The sequence below is a fragment of the Lepidothrix coronata genome, unplaced genomic scaffold, assembly GCF_001604755.1.
Source record: "Lepidothrix coronata isolate B3197 unplaced genomic scaffold, Lepidothrix_coronata-1.0 Scaffold142, whole genome shotgun sequence".
NCBI lineage: Eukaryota > Metazoa > Chordata > Aves > Passeriformes > Pipridae > Lepidothrix > Lepidothrix coronata.
Window position 1 is genome coordinate 1393132 of NW_016690322.1, and position 11432 is coordinate 1404563.

Sequence of the window (11432 nt, forward strand, 5' to 3'; positions counted from 1 at the left end):
AAGGTCCCTTCCAACCCAAACCAATCTGTGATTCTATGATCCCATAACACAACTTGGAGTGGGGAAATTCTGGGCCTCTCTCTGCTCTTAACCAAGAGCCTTAATGTCTCAAAAAAAAATCCGGTTTCCATCATTCCCTGGTGGTGAACGCTCAGAAATGCTCCGCAGCGTGACGGCTCTGTAATGACGCCCCTACATCTTAGCAACGACCCCGCACTTCGGTCCGATGGAGAAGCGTCCGCACCCGCCCGTCCCGGCGGGGCGGAGGGAAGCCGGGGATGGGAGGGAGGGTCCCGCCCGCCCCGCTCCGCCCCGTCCATCCCCCGGCGGGGCGGGATGAGCGCCGGGCACTGCCGGGGGCTGCACTCCATCCCGGGACAGCGGCGTGAGCCCCGCTCCCCCATCCCGGCCCGGCCCCGCTCCCCCATCCCGAGCGAGCCCCGCGATGCTGGCGCCGGGCGGGCCCAGCCCCGCGCAGACCTGCGGGGCCGTGGTGGTGGCCGCCGTGCTCCTGCAGTCCGTCTGCGTGGCCGTCACCTTCCTCTACTTCACCAGCGAGCTCAAACAGGTCGGTGCTGGGGGACGGCGGCGGGGGGGACCCCGCGCTCCCCCTTCTGTCCCCGCAGGACGGACCGACCCCCGGGGGGCCGCGGGCCCGTGTGGGCGGTGGGCGATGCGAGCGGCATCCGCGGCCGGGGGCTGAGCCCCCCGTGGCCTGAGCCCCCCCTGGGCCGGGGCTGAGCCCCCCCTGGGCCGGGGCTGAGCCTCCCTTGGGCCGGGGTTTATCCCCCACCCCGCTCCCCGCAGATAAAGAGCTCCGCTCCCCGCGCCCGTTCCTTTGTCTGGGCCCGCCGTGGGTGTGCGCGGGGAAGGGAGTTCAAAGCAACAACGGCTGCAAAGTTTTCTTGCCTTAAAAAAAAAAAAAACATCGAACAACAAAGTCATGCATTTTTTCAGCGAAGATGCAAATGTGTTTTTCATTAGCGCGCAAATTCGTCGTCTCATCGCTTTGCGCTGCCCGCCGGCGCTGCAGGAGCGCCAGGAGCGCTGGGAGGGCTGGACCTTCGGACAGGCACGGGGGAAAGGACTGAGGAAAGCTGAGATGCCTTTTAGACGTATCCTGTAGGACAATACATAGTTCTAAGGCAGTGACTAATGCCAAAGGAACTGCACCAGACAGCAAACACCACTGAATTCCCCAGAATAACTTGTAAAATAGCAATTGTATAGTCTAGATGTTTTGGTCTCCTTGCAGCCACCCTTCAGGCCTGCTAGCTGGTGCTTAACTCTTTCCTCTCCCTGCTGCTTAGCTCTTTCTTTTCCTGACTGCTTAACTCTTCTTGCAAAAGACCATGTACACTCCAAGAAAGTTACATTTAGTTGATAGTCCCAGGAGCCTTTATATGTGTGGCCCTTCTTTCCATGGACCCACTAGTACTCAGGATTTCCATGAGTGACTTACCCAAAATTTACTGCCCTGCTGTAAGTTGCATCAGTATGTTGCTCTTCTGGGCACAAAAGTAAAAGTAACTGCAGGTAAGTGTTCTATACATATACAACTTCAGAAAGTATTGCAGAAATGTAAGTTACTGCATTCAATAATGCATAATTACATCATTATTAATAATGTATGGTATGCATGCATTTGTTCCACATCAGATTTAATAGGCAGAGTCTTCTGAGATGTCAGAGTTCTCTGTGAGGCAAAGGGTTTGCAGTATTGTACATGTGAGTCAGCGTTCATACTTTGGAAATGTATAAAACAGATTTCACGGCTGTGACTGTCCCATATTTGGTCAAATGGGGGAGTCACAGAAATGTGTTGACTTTATGGAATCAGGCTACATAATGCTGCTAACAAAGAAAAATATATAAAGGTATCCTCATTCCTTCATGCATACAGTTCAGAGTCCTTTGCTCACAAGCTTGCCAATCTAAGTAATTAGTAACCACACTTATCTTTCCCTTCCTTTTATTCAAATATGTACACCTGAGACACAAACACATCTTGTGGTACTTGCCCAAAATACAACTCAGTGCTTCTGAAGAATAACAAGCCTGCATTTGGGGTGAAGAGCTAAATCTGTCCACACTAAAGTTCTGCTGGACTAAAAGCTAAGGTTGCTGGCTCTGGAGGGGGTACCTTAAGCACACATTCCTGCATGTGCCATTTGGTGCACAATAAACAAGGAAAAAGCTTATCTGTAAGCACAGTCTGCTACCCCACATCCACATGGTGCATGTGGAGTAAATCTCAAAAGATAAGTTGTGATTTTGGTCTGCCCATTTTTCTTCCCTTTGCTGTTCACAATACCTGCATTGCTACACCTTCACCAAATTACTGTGGCTGCACAGACTGCAGACATTTCTAGCTTTGCAAAAAGCATGCTGAATAACTAGGAGGGTTTTTCCTCTACAGCTGTAGTGACCTGAGTATAGGAGTATGACCATTTGTTTAACAGTTTTGCTTTAGGAGGAAGTGCTGAGACAATAAAGTTCACTATGCTTCAGGATATAGGGCTGCAAGGACAATATCCTCAGGCTTCCTTCTGTTTCAAAAACAGTCTACTAACCACTCCTAGCATAGGCTTCAGTACTACAGTTAAACCTCATTTGAGTAAGTCTTACAACAGAAGTAATAATGTGCTGCTGCAAGGTTGCATTCCACGAGGATTTCAACCTGCATGCAAAATACTGTTCCAGTGCCAGGATAGTAAAGTTGTTCTGGGGAAAAGTGAGCAGGTAAGGAAGAGGCAGAAGCACAGGACTGTTTGCTTCCAGATGGGAAGGCAAAGCTGAGAGCTGGGCTGTAACAGATCTGCCAAGAGAATAAACAGTAACTTCACAACTGCTTACGTTTTGCTTTTTTTAAAAACTCATCAAACTACTATGTTATGGAAGCTTGTATAGTTAAATCTGTCAGAGCCCTTAGTTTTAAGTGCAGCTTTACCTTAATGAGCACATAAAATTAATGGTTTTGAGATCTTGAAACCTGATTTAAGAATGTCCATACTCCTTGGCAAAGACACAGAAACCTTCACAAACACTCATAGTGGTGGCCCCTTTTCCTTCTGCTGCCTAAAAAATACAAGTACAGGCTGAAGCTCAGTGGAGTCTGCTGCTGCAAACTGAAAGTGGGAGTTTAAGGAGGTGAATTCTCCTCTTCCTCCTCCTGGAGCGGGAAAATCTCTTCCTAAACGCCTTGTTTTCTAACAGACAGGAAAAGCATGCAGTATGGAGGAGGTGACTCAAATCTGTTTGTTTCTTTCAATACCCCTCTCTCAAGGACAACTGAAACTTGTAGAATAAATGTATCTGTTTAGCAAACCAAACCAAGCTTCTTTAACACAACGAAAGTGAAATTTAAATGCTACCAGCAGACCAGAATTCCAGCTGAATGCTCTGCATGTTTGTTGCTGTTTCTCCCAAAGTCCCTGTAGTGCTTTGCTGGCTCAACAAGCCTGACCAGTCTGTAGCTGATGCAGCAGGAGCCCCGTTCCAGGGAAACGGGCTGGATGCTGGAGCCAGCACAGGTTCTGTGCTCCCACATTAACCAACAGCGCCAGCTGGAGTCCTGTGTGTCACATCCGCAGGGAGCTTGGGAAGAGCTTTCCACTAGGATATCAGCTCTCCCAGTCAGATCCCCTTGGAGCCAAGCAGAGTTTTGCCAATCTGTTAAAAACTCATTTCTCTTTATCAGAAAATAAATGTGTTTTCTCTATGACTAGACAATATAAACATGGGTCCATGTCATGAGTGTCCAGCATTATAATTATATTTGGACTCAAATGTCATTTCAGTTGTCTGGACTTTGTCCTGGACTATTAGGACAAGTGCAGTTATGGAGAGACCCCAGACTGGATATGGGGACAATTTGGTATGGATATATAATAGCAAAGGTCTGGATTATAAATGGCATTGGCTGAAAAGACAGCACTGAAAATAGCTTTAAGGTCTAGTATTTGATTTCATCCTCAATAATTTGCAGGAAAAAAATCCCTTGTGCAAAAAAAATGTTTTTAATACAGAACTAGAGCAACTAAAGAGTTCACAACATTAGGGATTTGGGTATTGAATTTTCACAAAGCCTTTTTAGTTGAGTACTGGATATCAAATTTATGCCCATGGAGATAACATAAGTATATTTTTGCATATTAGGTATGCCATCATAATTAAATATGTCAAATCAGGATGAATTACTCATGTTGTTTATGTAGTTCTACTTGCACCATACTTGGAAATGCTTTAAAGAAAGGGAAGTGTGTTCCTAAGCATAGTGAATATAGTGACATACCACAGCTGAACATCTGCAGACACATCATGGGTGAAAAATCCTGGCTTTCCCTTCTGCTGCAGCTCCAGGACACGTACTCCAAGAGCGGCATCGCTTGTCTCACCGGGGAAGAAATCGGAAATTCCATCCAAAACTTGGATGAAATTGAAAGTGAAGACAGAGAAGCTGATCCCTGCTGGCAAGTGAAGTGGCACCTGGGAAAGTTAATTAAAAAGGTATTTGGGAACACTGTGCTTGATGATATTACAGTTGAAAGAATCCTAATAGCAGAATAAAGGAGGCTCTCAGGTTGTTTTATTGCAAAGCAGTAGTCAGACCACAGCTTCAGCTGCAAAGCACTTGCACTGAAGACAAAAAAACCCCCATAACAGTGGTTTCACTACATTCAGTAAATAATAAAGCAAAGACAGTCAGCTTTTACTAAGCAGATTTCAGTGATAGATGGGCTTGTCTGAAATACATAAGGGTAGAAGTGTTTGACTTGAGCTTGCTTTCAACCTGACCATACAGATCATGGTGCTAGCAGAGCTGTCACCGCCCTTTCGGAAACACAGGGAGATTGAGATGAGAAAATGAGATTAAATGTAACACAGAGGGAGGTACAAAGGTGCCTGAGGAATGGTCTGGTCATGAGCTGTGTAATGTAGTGGGAAAGAGCAAGTGAGCATAACAGCATCAGGCAGAGCACCTTCCCAGCACAGCATTCAGAGAGCATCTCCTGCGTGACTTGCACACAACACATAGAATTTTTGGCTACAGAGAAGAAAATCATTCTGGCTGTAAAAATCAGAAAGTCTAAAATCTTCTGGAATGGTTTTTAAAATCCCATCTCCAGCACATAAAGCTCATCCATAAAATTTCACTTCTGGCTGAAACTTACCTGGCAAATCTTGCAGCCCAAAACAGATCCTCTATTTGTGTTCAGAGCTCTTGGCTCCTTTGGTGGAAGTTCTGCCAGTGAAGTCCCTAAACTTCTTCATAGAGAAAATGTTTTATTTGGTGGACATTTACACATCTATTATACCTACTAGCTCCCTGATTGCTTAAAAAAAAGGTAGCCTGGGTGCCAGAGATAATAAATTACTAGGATTATAATTATGATAATAGTAATAATAATAGGATAGTTAGATAAACAAAATCAGGTAACGCAGAACCCATCAGTAAGTGGCAATACAGGGCCTGTGTTAGTCACCCAGGTAAATCATCTCCAACCATCACCACATTTGCTGCAGCTCCACCACCATTTGTAACCAAACTGGTTTGTTTCAGCAGTCAGCAAACAGTTATAATGGAGGGGAATGCACAAAGTAAGATATGCTGCCTAACAGCTTAGATAGGTGGGTACAGCTTTAAGAATGAATTTAATTTCTCAGAGCTAAGACCCCACAAAAGTGCACGCTGCCAAGTGTTCTGCAAATGGAAGTTGGTGCTCGTACAGTATTTCTTATTTGAGAGAAGTGAGGTCAAATTTTCCAATGGACTTATGCCTGAGCTCTCTTGTAAATGTTTTCCCTTTTATCTCATGATATAAAAGATGTAAATGTAGAAATACTTTATTACAAGAAATTAATAGGCTTTGCTTAGTTTCCTTGTCAATCAAATCAAGAATACACTTTATTCATGAGCTTATAAGAGGAGTGTCTTTATCCTGCACCTGTCATCTTCAGCTGATAAACTAATTTCTTTTTTGTGTGTGTTTTGGCAGATTATGTCGAAAAGCTACGAGGAAAACATATCTGCAATCAACGGTATAATAATTTTATTATCTGTGACAAAAAGAAGCTGCTAGTGGTACCTGATGCGTAGCAACTCAAAATATTTTTAAGTTCAGAAACTGACTAAAATCTTGTGCTGGCATCAAGTCACCAAAAAATGATTCCTTATTACTAGAAGGTAAATTTTCAGGAGCCAAAAATATGGTCAAGTGGTTAGAGCAAGGTAACCAAGGTGGATACAAAGGACTCAGCCTCTAGGCCTCAGTCCCGTGGAGTTGTGGGGACATTTAAATAGTCTTCCCAGTATCCCAGCTCCTGGAACAAGCAGCACAGAGCTGCTGGATGCAGAGATCAGTTAAGGAATAGCTCTGGTGAATCTCATACAGCTCTAAAGATGCTGGGCAAAAGCATTACAACATACAAGTGGAAGTTCAAGTGAAAGGTAGGAATAATTAACCATAAAATACAGTACTATGTGTTATTTTGTCTCGATAACTTGAAGGTGGGAGAAGGAGAAAAAGAAGAACAAAGAGGCATATAAAGACATTTCAAGGAGAGCAAGAGCAAAAGAGAAATTTGAGCCTTATTAGCCAATATATAGCATTCAGCCTATGATTTAATTAGTTAAAAAAATGACATACCTATTCCTTAAAATCAGGTCAGATGGGACAGATGTGCTTCTAATGTTCTTGCTTTTGATGTGGGGTTTCTTTTCTTGTCTTCCCTTAGCTGAAAGAACTCTGGCACTGTCACACACCGACAGGCAGCAGCCACGTGGTCCCATCCACGGGGCCGCGGCTCATCTGACGGGCAGCAACAACAGGAGGAGTTCCCTGTTCACACGCTGTAAGGAAAAACCTCTAAAACACCTTAAAGAGCACAGAAATTACTCTCCCAGTGCTGGTCTCATGCTTACCTACACTTTTTAATGCTTGTATTGAGTTAAGTGTAGGAAACAAATCATGAAAAAGTCATCTTGTCCCAGACATTGTTTTTTTCTGCTGATTCTCAACCAACAGTGATAAAGCCCATTTCCTCTGGGTGCCTCCCTAATTTTTCTTTTGGAACCTTCATTAGGGGAAAAAAATTAAGTGTCCTTCTTTCTAATATTAAGTTTTTCTCTTTCTTTCCACTTCCTTCTGTTGGAGTCTCAGCTGCTATGGTGACAGACCTATTAGAAATGCAACACAGATAGGAGAGATGACATTCAGGACATGTTAATGAAGGACTTGGTAGGGTTTCTGCAGCTTCAGAGGGTATCAGACACTAATGGCTGTTTTAACTTTGTTTCTAAGTAACAACATCAGTTTTTCTCTTATTTGGGGGCACAAAAATTAAAAAAAAAAGAAAAGGCAGTTCATGTTAATTCTTACATAAATCTCAGAGCTCACTTGTGGACTGTCAGTTTGTTGTGAGAATGGATGTAATGAACCACCGTGAAGAGCAGGTTTCCTTACTTTGTTATTATCCTCAACCAGCAGACACCTGACTTCTCTATCTAGTTTTTAAGTTAACATTTCTCTCTTTTATCTTTTTCCCCAAGTAGATTTCTTGCCCAGAAAAGGGTTCGGACATAAAATAAACTGGGAATCGTCGAGGAAGACCCACTCTTTCCTTTACAATGTGGAGCTGAGAAATGGCGAGTTAGTGATACCCCAGACGGGCTTTTATTACATCTACTCACAAATTTACTTTCGCTTCCGTGAAGATGAGAACGAGGATTCAGATTCGTTGGGACAAATCAGGAACCCCAAACAGCTTGTCCAATACATTTACAGACTGACAAATTACCCTGAGCCCATTTTGCTCATGAAAAGTGCAAGAACAAGCTGCTGGTCTAAGAAGGCGGAATATGGACTTTATTCCACCTACCAAGGTGGTGTGTTTGAGCTGAAAAGACAGGACAGGATTTTTGTCTCTGTCAGTAACAGCGACTTAGTTGACATGGAGAAAGAAGCAAGTTTTTTTGGAGCCTTCATGATCGGCTAAAAGACGAAAATCATGCTTCCAAAGGACCCAAATTCCCTATTCAGGACCAGCTTAAAATTCCTGTAAAATAGGGGATAATAAGCAAAAACTGTATCAATACCAGCAGTAGCAGACTCCCCTTTCTCAGCTCACTCATCGCGAGGTCCGAGCGTGCCGAGTTCTCCCCCACCAGCCGGGAAGAGCAGCAGCAGCTGGCTGTGGGTGGCACTGATTTGTGCAGGCACAGGCACCACTACCCCACCAGGCTGGGGATGTGAGAGGGTTTCACACCCCACAGATGATACCTTTGGCCACAACCCCAGGCAGGTAAGCACCCACCACCAGCAGAGATGCTCCACACCAGCTCAGCTGCGGCAGGTGGGGTGGCGGATGTTCCGGGTCCGCTTACTCAAGGGTGAGACAGGATATCAGATTTTACTTGTGGTCTCCATTGGGACCCTGTCTTGAATATCTCAGCTCCTGTAAGGAGCCTTTGTACATACTGCTTCCCAAGTGCCCACGGAATTTCTCTGCAAGTTTTTGTTTGAACACGAGTTTTACAGAAGTTAAAAGACGATCAGAAAATCAAGCTGCACATCTTCATCTCATCTTACGAAACACTCGAGCTCCTAATTAATTTTAAGCACATGAACAGCCTGACTAAGGGTATCCACATGCTTGAAATTAAGTATTTGCTTAAGTGGTTTTTTTAGGATCGTTTCTTGAGTAAACACATTAGTCTTGTCTTATTTGCGATATTGTACATAAAAACAGCTGCTGGAATGGCAGAGAAGAGCTTTTGAAATCAATCTGTGTTTTGATCAATGTATTATAACAGTGCCTATTTACTTAATTACTGTGCTGCAAACATTTCACCAGGCTTCCAGTAAGTTCAGTAATATAGTCGCTGTTACACTTCTTAACAGCAAGTACTTGATCCAGAAAAAAAAGTGGGTTTTTTGTAAATACTGAATTCTATGAGAAATTTGCCACAAATTAAGGATGACGTGGTTCTTCCGTGTTTATTTGTACTAGTCTTATTTGGTAGGATGTAATGCAGAATAACACACCCCAATGACTAACATTTTTAGGAAAACAGGCACAACTATCCATACTTAAACAAATGCTGCTTTTTTAGGTAATGCTGTTATGTTTTGATTTGATTTTTTTTTTAGGAACGGGTGAAATTTTTTCATAGTTTTGTTAAATAGTTTTTTTAAAAATGGCCACTATATTTTTTAACTCTTCAAGAAGAACTATTTTATATTAAGAAGATTTGAAAGTTCAAGTTCTATGGGCTGGATTCACAGCATAACTAGTGTAATCAGCATATCTGCAGCATTGTCACTGGAGCGACAGCGATTTGCACCATGAACACATTTTGCCCAGATTGAGAGAAAAAAGGGGGGAAGAGAAGGTACAAGTGAAAACAAATAAAATTGGAGGAAAAGGAAGACAGTTCTGCAAATGCTACTTTACATCAACAGAATGATGCCAGTAGACACTCTGGTTGTCTATTTTGAATGCACCAAGGTTGCCGTGGGAACCCTCACATTCACCTGCACGTTCTGGTAATCAAATCCCCGAGCAGCCCCTGCACATGGGCCTCACGAGTAAAGATGCTCGTTCATCTTACTACTCAGTCAACAAGAGGAAATTAATAGACACGAGCCCCTGCATTTATTTTGCCATTCAGAAAAGAAGGTATGTGGGTTGACTTAAATACCTGTGTTGGAGCAGCAAGAGAGAGAATTTCAGGAATACCCTCCTTTAGACAGATTAGGGCAAAGAAACACTCAGCTGTAAGCCTGAAATAAAGAGTTGTAACTTTTGCCTGCTGGTTTAACAGTGTCTCACACACTGTTTTCAGTGGTAATCAAATATGTGAAATTCTTCACCATTTACTGAAACACTTTGGTTTGCCTCCTTCTGAAATCATCTGTTTCGACAGAGAACAGAGAATATTTTTTGCAGTTTTCTTTCTGATTTCAGTATTTAATTCAGGAATTTTCTGCCTACCAGAAAAGGCTGGGAGAACAGAGCCATTCCCTGCGTAGCTGTATGTCTGCTGTCTTGGAGAAATGACTTCTGTAGGTTGTCCTTGCAAGTGGACAGAGCCTTCCAATCTCAGCACCGGACTGGCCCACGTTGTCAGGTTTGAGGTGGTTTTTTTAGAAATTTACTATATTAATAATTTTTAATTTTTTTTTTTAAATATTTTTTTAGCAACTTATTTGAATGAAAATTTATTTGCACTGTGAAAAAGTGCTGGTGGCAGCTTAGAGTCAGAAACCCTACCCATGGCTAAGAACCAATTTGTGTAATGTGGAGTCGTGGCTGCTAAAAGGGACTGGAAGGAATCCATGGGGGACTCCACAAACCTACAGCTCATGCTAAGACAAACTATTACAAACAGATTTTCTTGCTCTATGTACTGTCCTTAACTCTCAATTAACACTATGCCCATTGTCACTGGGGGAATGCTCCCTGGCTTTACCTTTGTTTGTTACCTAAATGTACATATTCGTGGTCTCTGCATGCAGAGCATAACACAACAGGAAATACAGGTAATCATTTCTGAATAATCCAAAAGCATGCTTGACAGATATTATCTCGATGGGTCGTTATCAAGGAACATAAGACAGGACACGCTTGAAGAAGATGGGAAAAACATAGTAAGTTCTGTTTCTATCGTATCCTGAGTCATACCTTTCATCTCATTTTATGTTGAATATCAAATGTAGCAAATTTTTATTTGTGGATGTGGGTTCCATTAATGTGTGAATATTGTAAATTTTTCTATATACTTTTTATATAAAATGTTTTTACTAAATAGTTATTTAGTGTTGTGGTGATTGTTGGTGTTTGTTCTCCTATGGCTTCCACAACAACCCTGTCATAAATAATTTCCCTGACATTGATTGGTATCATATATAGTCCATTAAATGCCACAAACGCTTGCAATGCAAAGGACAAAATTGCAAACCATTGAGCAATGCCATGTTGTGTAATCCCATCTAACTGGCTTCCAGACCTCAGTTAGTGAACAACATCTGGAAGCAGTGTGCTGAAGAAATCCCTGAAAATGATCTTGTGACCAGAGCATACAAAATTTTGAGCACTTCCCTTTAGGTTCTTCTCATATTTCTGGGCTTTAGCAATTATTTAAGCACTGGGAATTCTTATTTAGTAGGGAAATACCTGATCTTTACCCATACCAAACTACAGTAGAAGATATTTGTTCAGCCTGGAGAAGGGAAGGCTCAGGGAGACCTGAAAGCATATTCCAGGCCCTATGGTGGGCTACAAGAAATCTGAAGGGGGACTTTGGACAAAGGCTTGTAGTGACAGGACAGGGGGGAATGGCTTCACACTGACAGAGGGCAGGGTTACGTTAGAGACTGGGAAGCAATTCTCCCCTGTGAGGGTGGGGAGGCCCTGGCACATGTTGCCCA

At 43.1% G+C, this 11432-nt stretch overlaps 1 protein-coding gene across 2 annotated transcripts; it reads left to right on the top strand.

The window, feature by feature from the left end:
• Positions 1 to 445: 445 nt before the first annotated feature.
• On the top strand, positions 446 to 10812 carry TNFSF10 (tumor necrosis factor superfamily member 10). Of its 2 annotated transcripts, none has more exons than XM_017827771.1 (5): positions 446 to 568; positions 4357 to 4509; positions 6000 to 6042; positions 6739 to 6855; positions 7553 to 10812. In XM_017827771.1, the coding sequence occupies exons 1-5, from the start codon at positions 446 to 448 to the stop codon at positions 7996 to 7998; spliced, it is 882 nt and encodes a 293-aa protein (XP_017683260.1). In that variant the 3' UTR covers positions 7999 to 10812. The 2 variants fall into 2 exon arrangements, with proteins under 2 accessions (XP_017683260.1, XP_017683261.1); XM_017827772.1 differs by having other exon boundaries at positions 7556 to 10812.
• Positions 10813 to 11432: the final 620 nt, after the last annotated feature.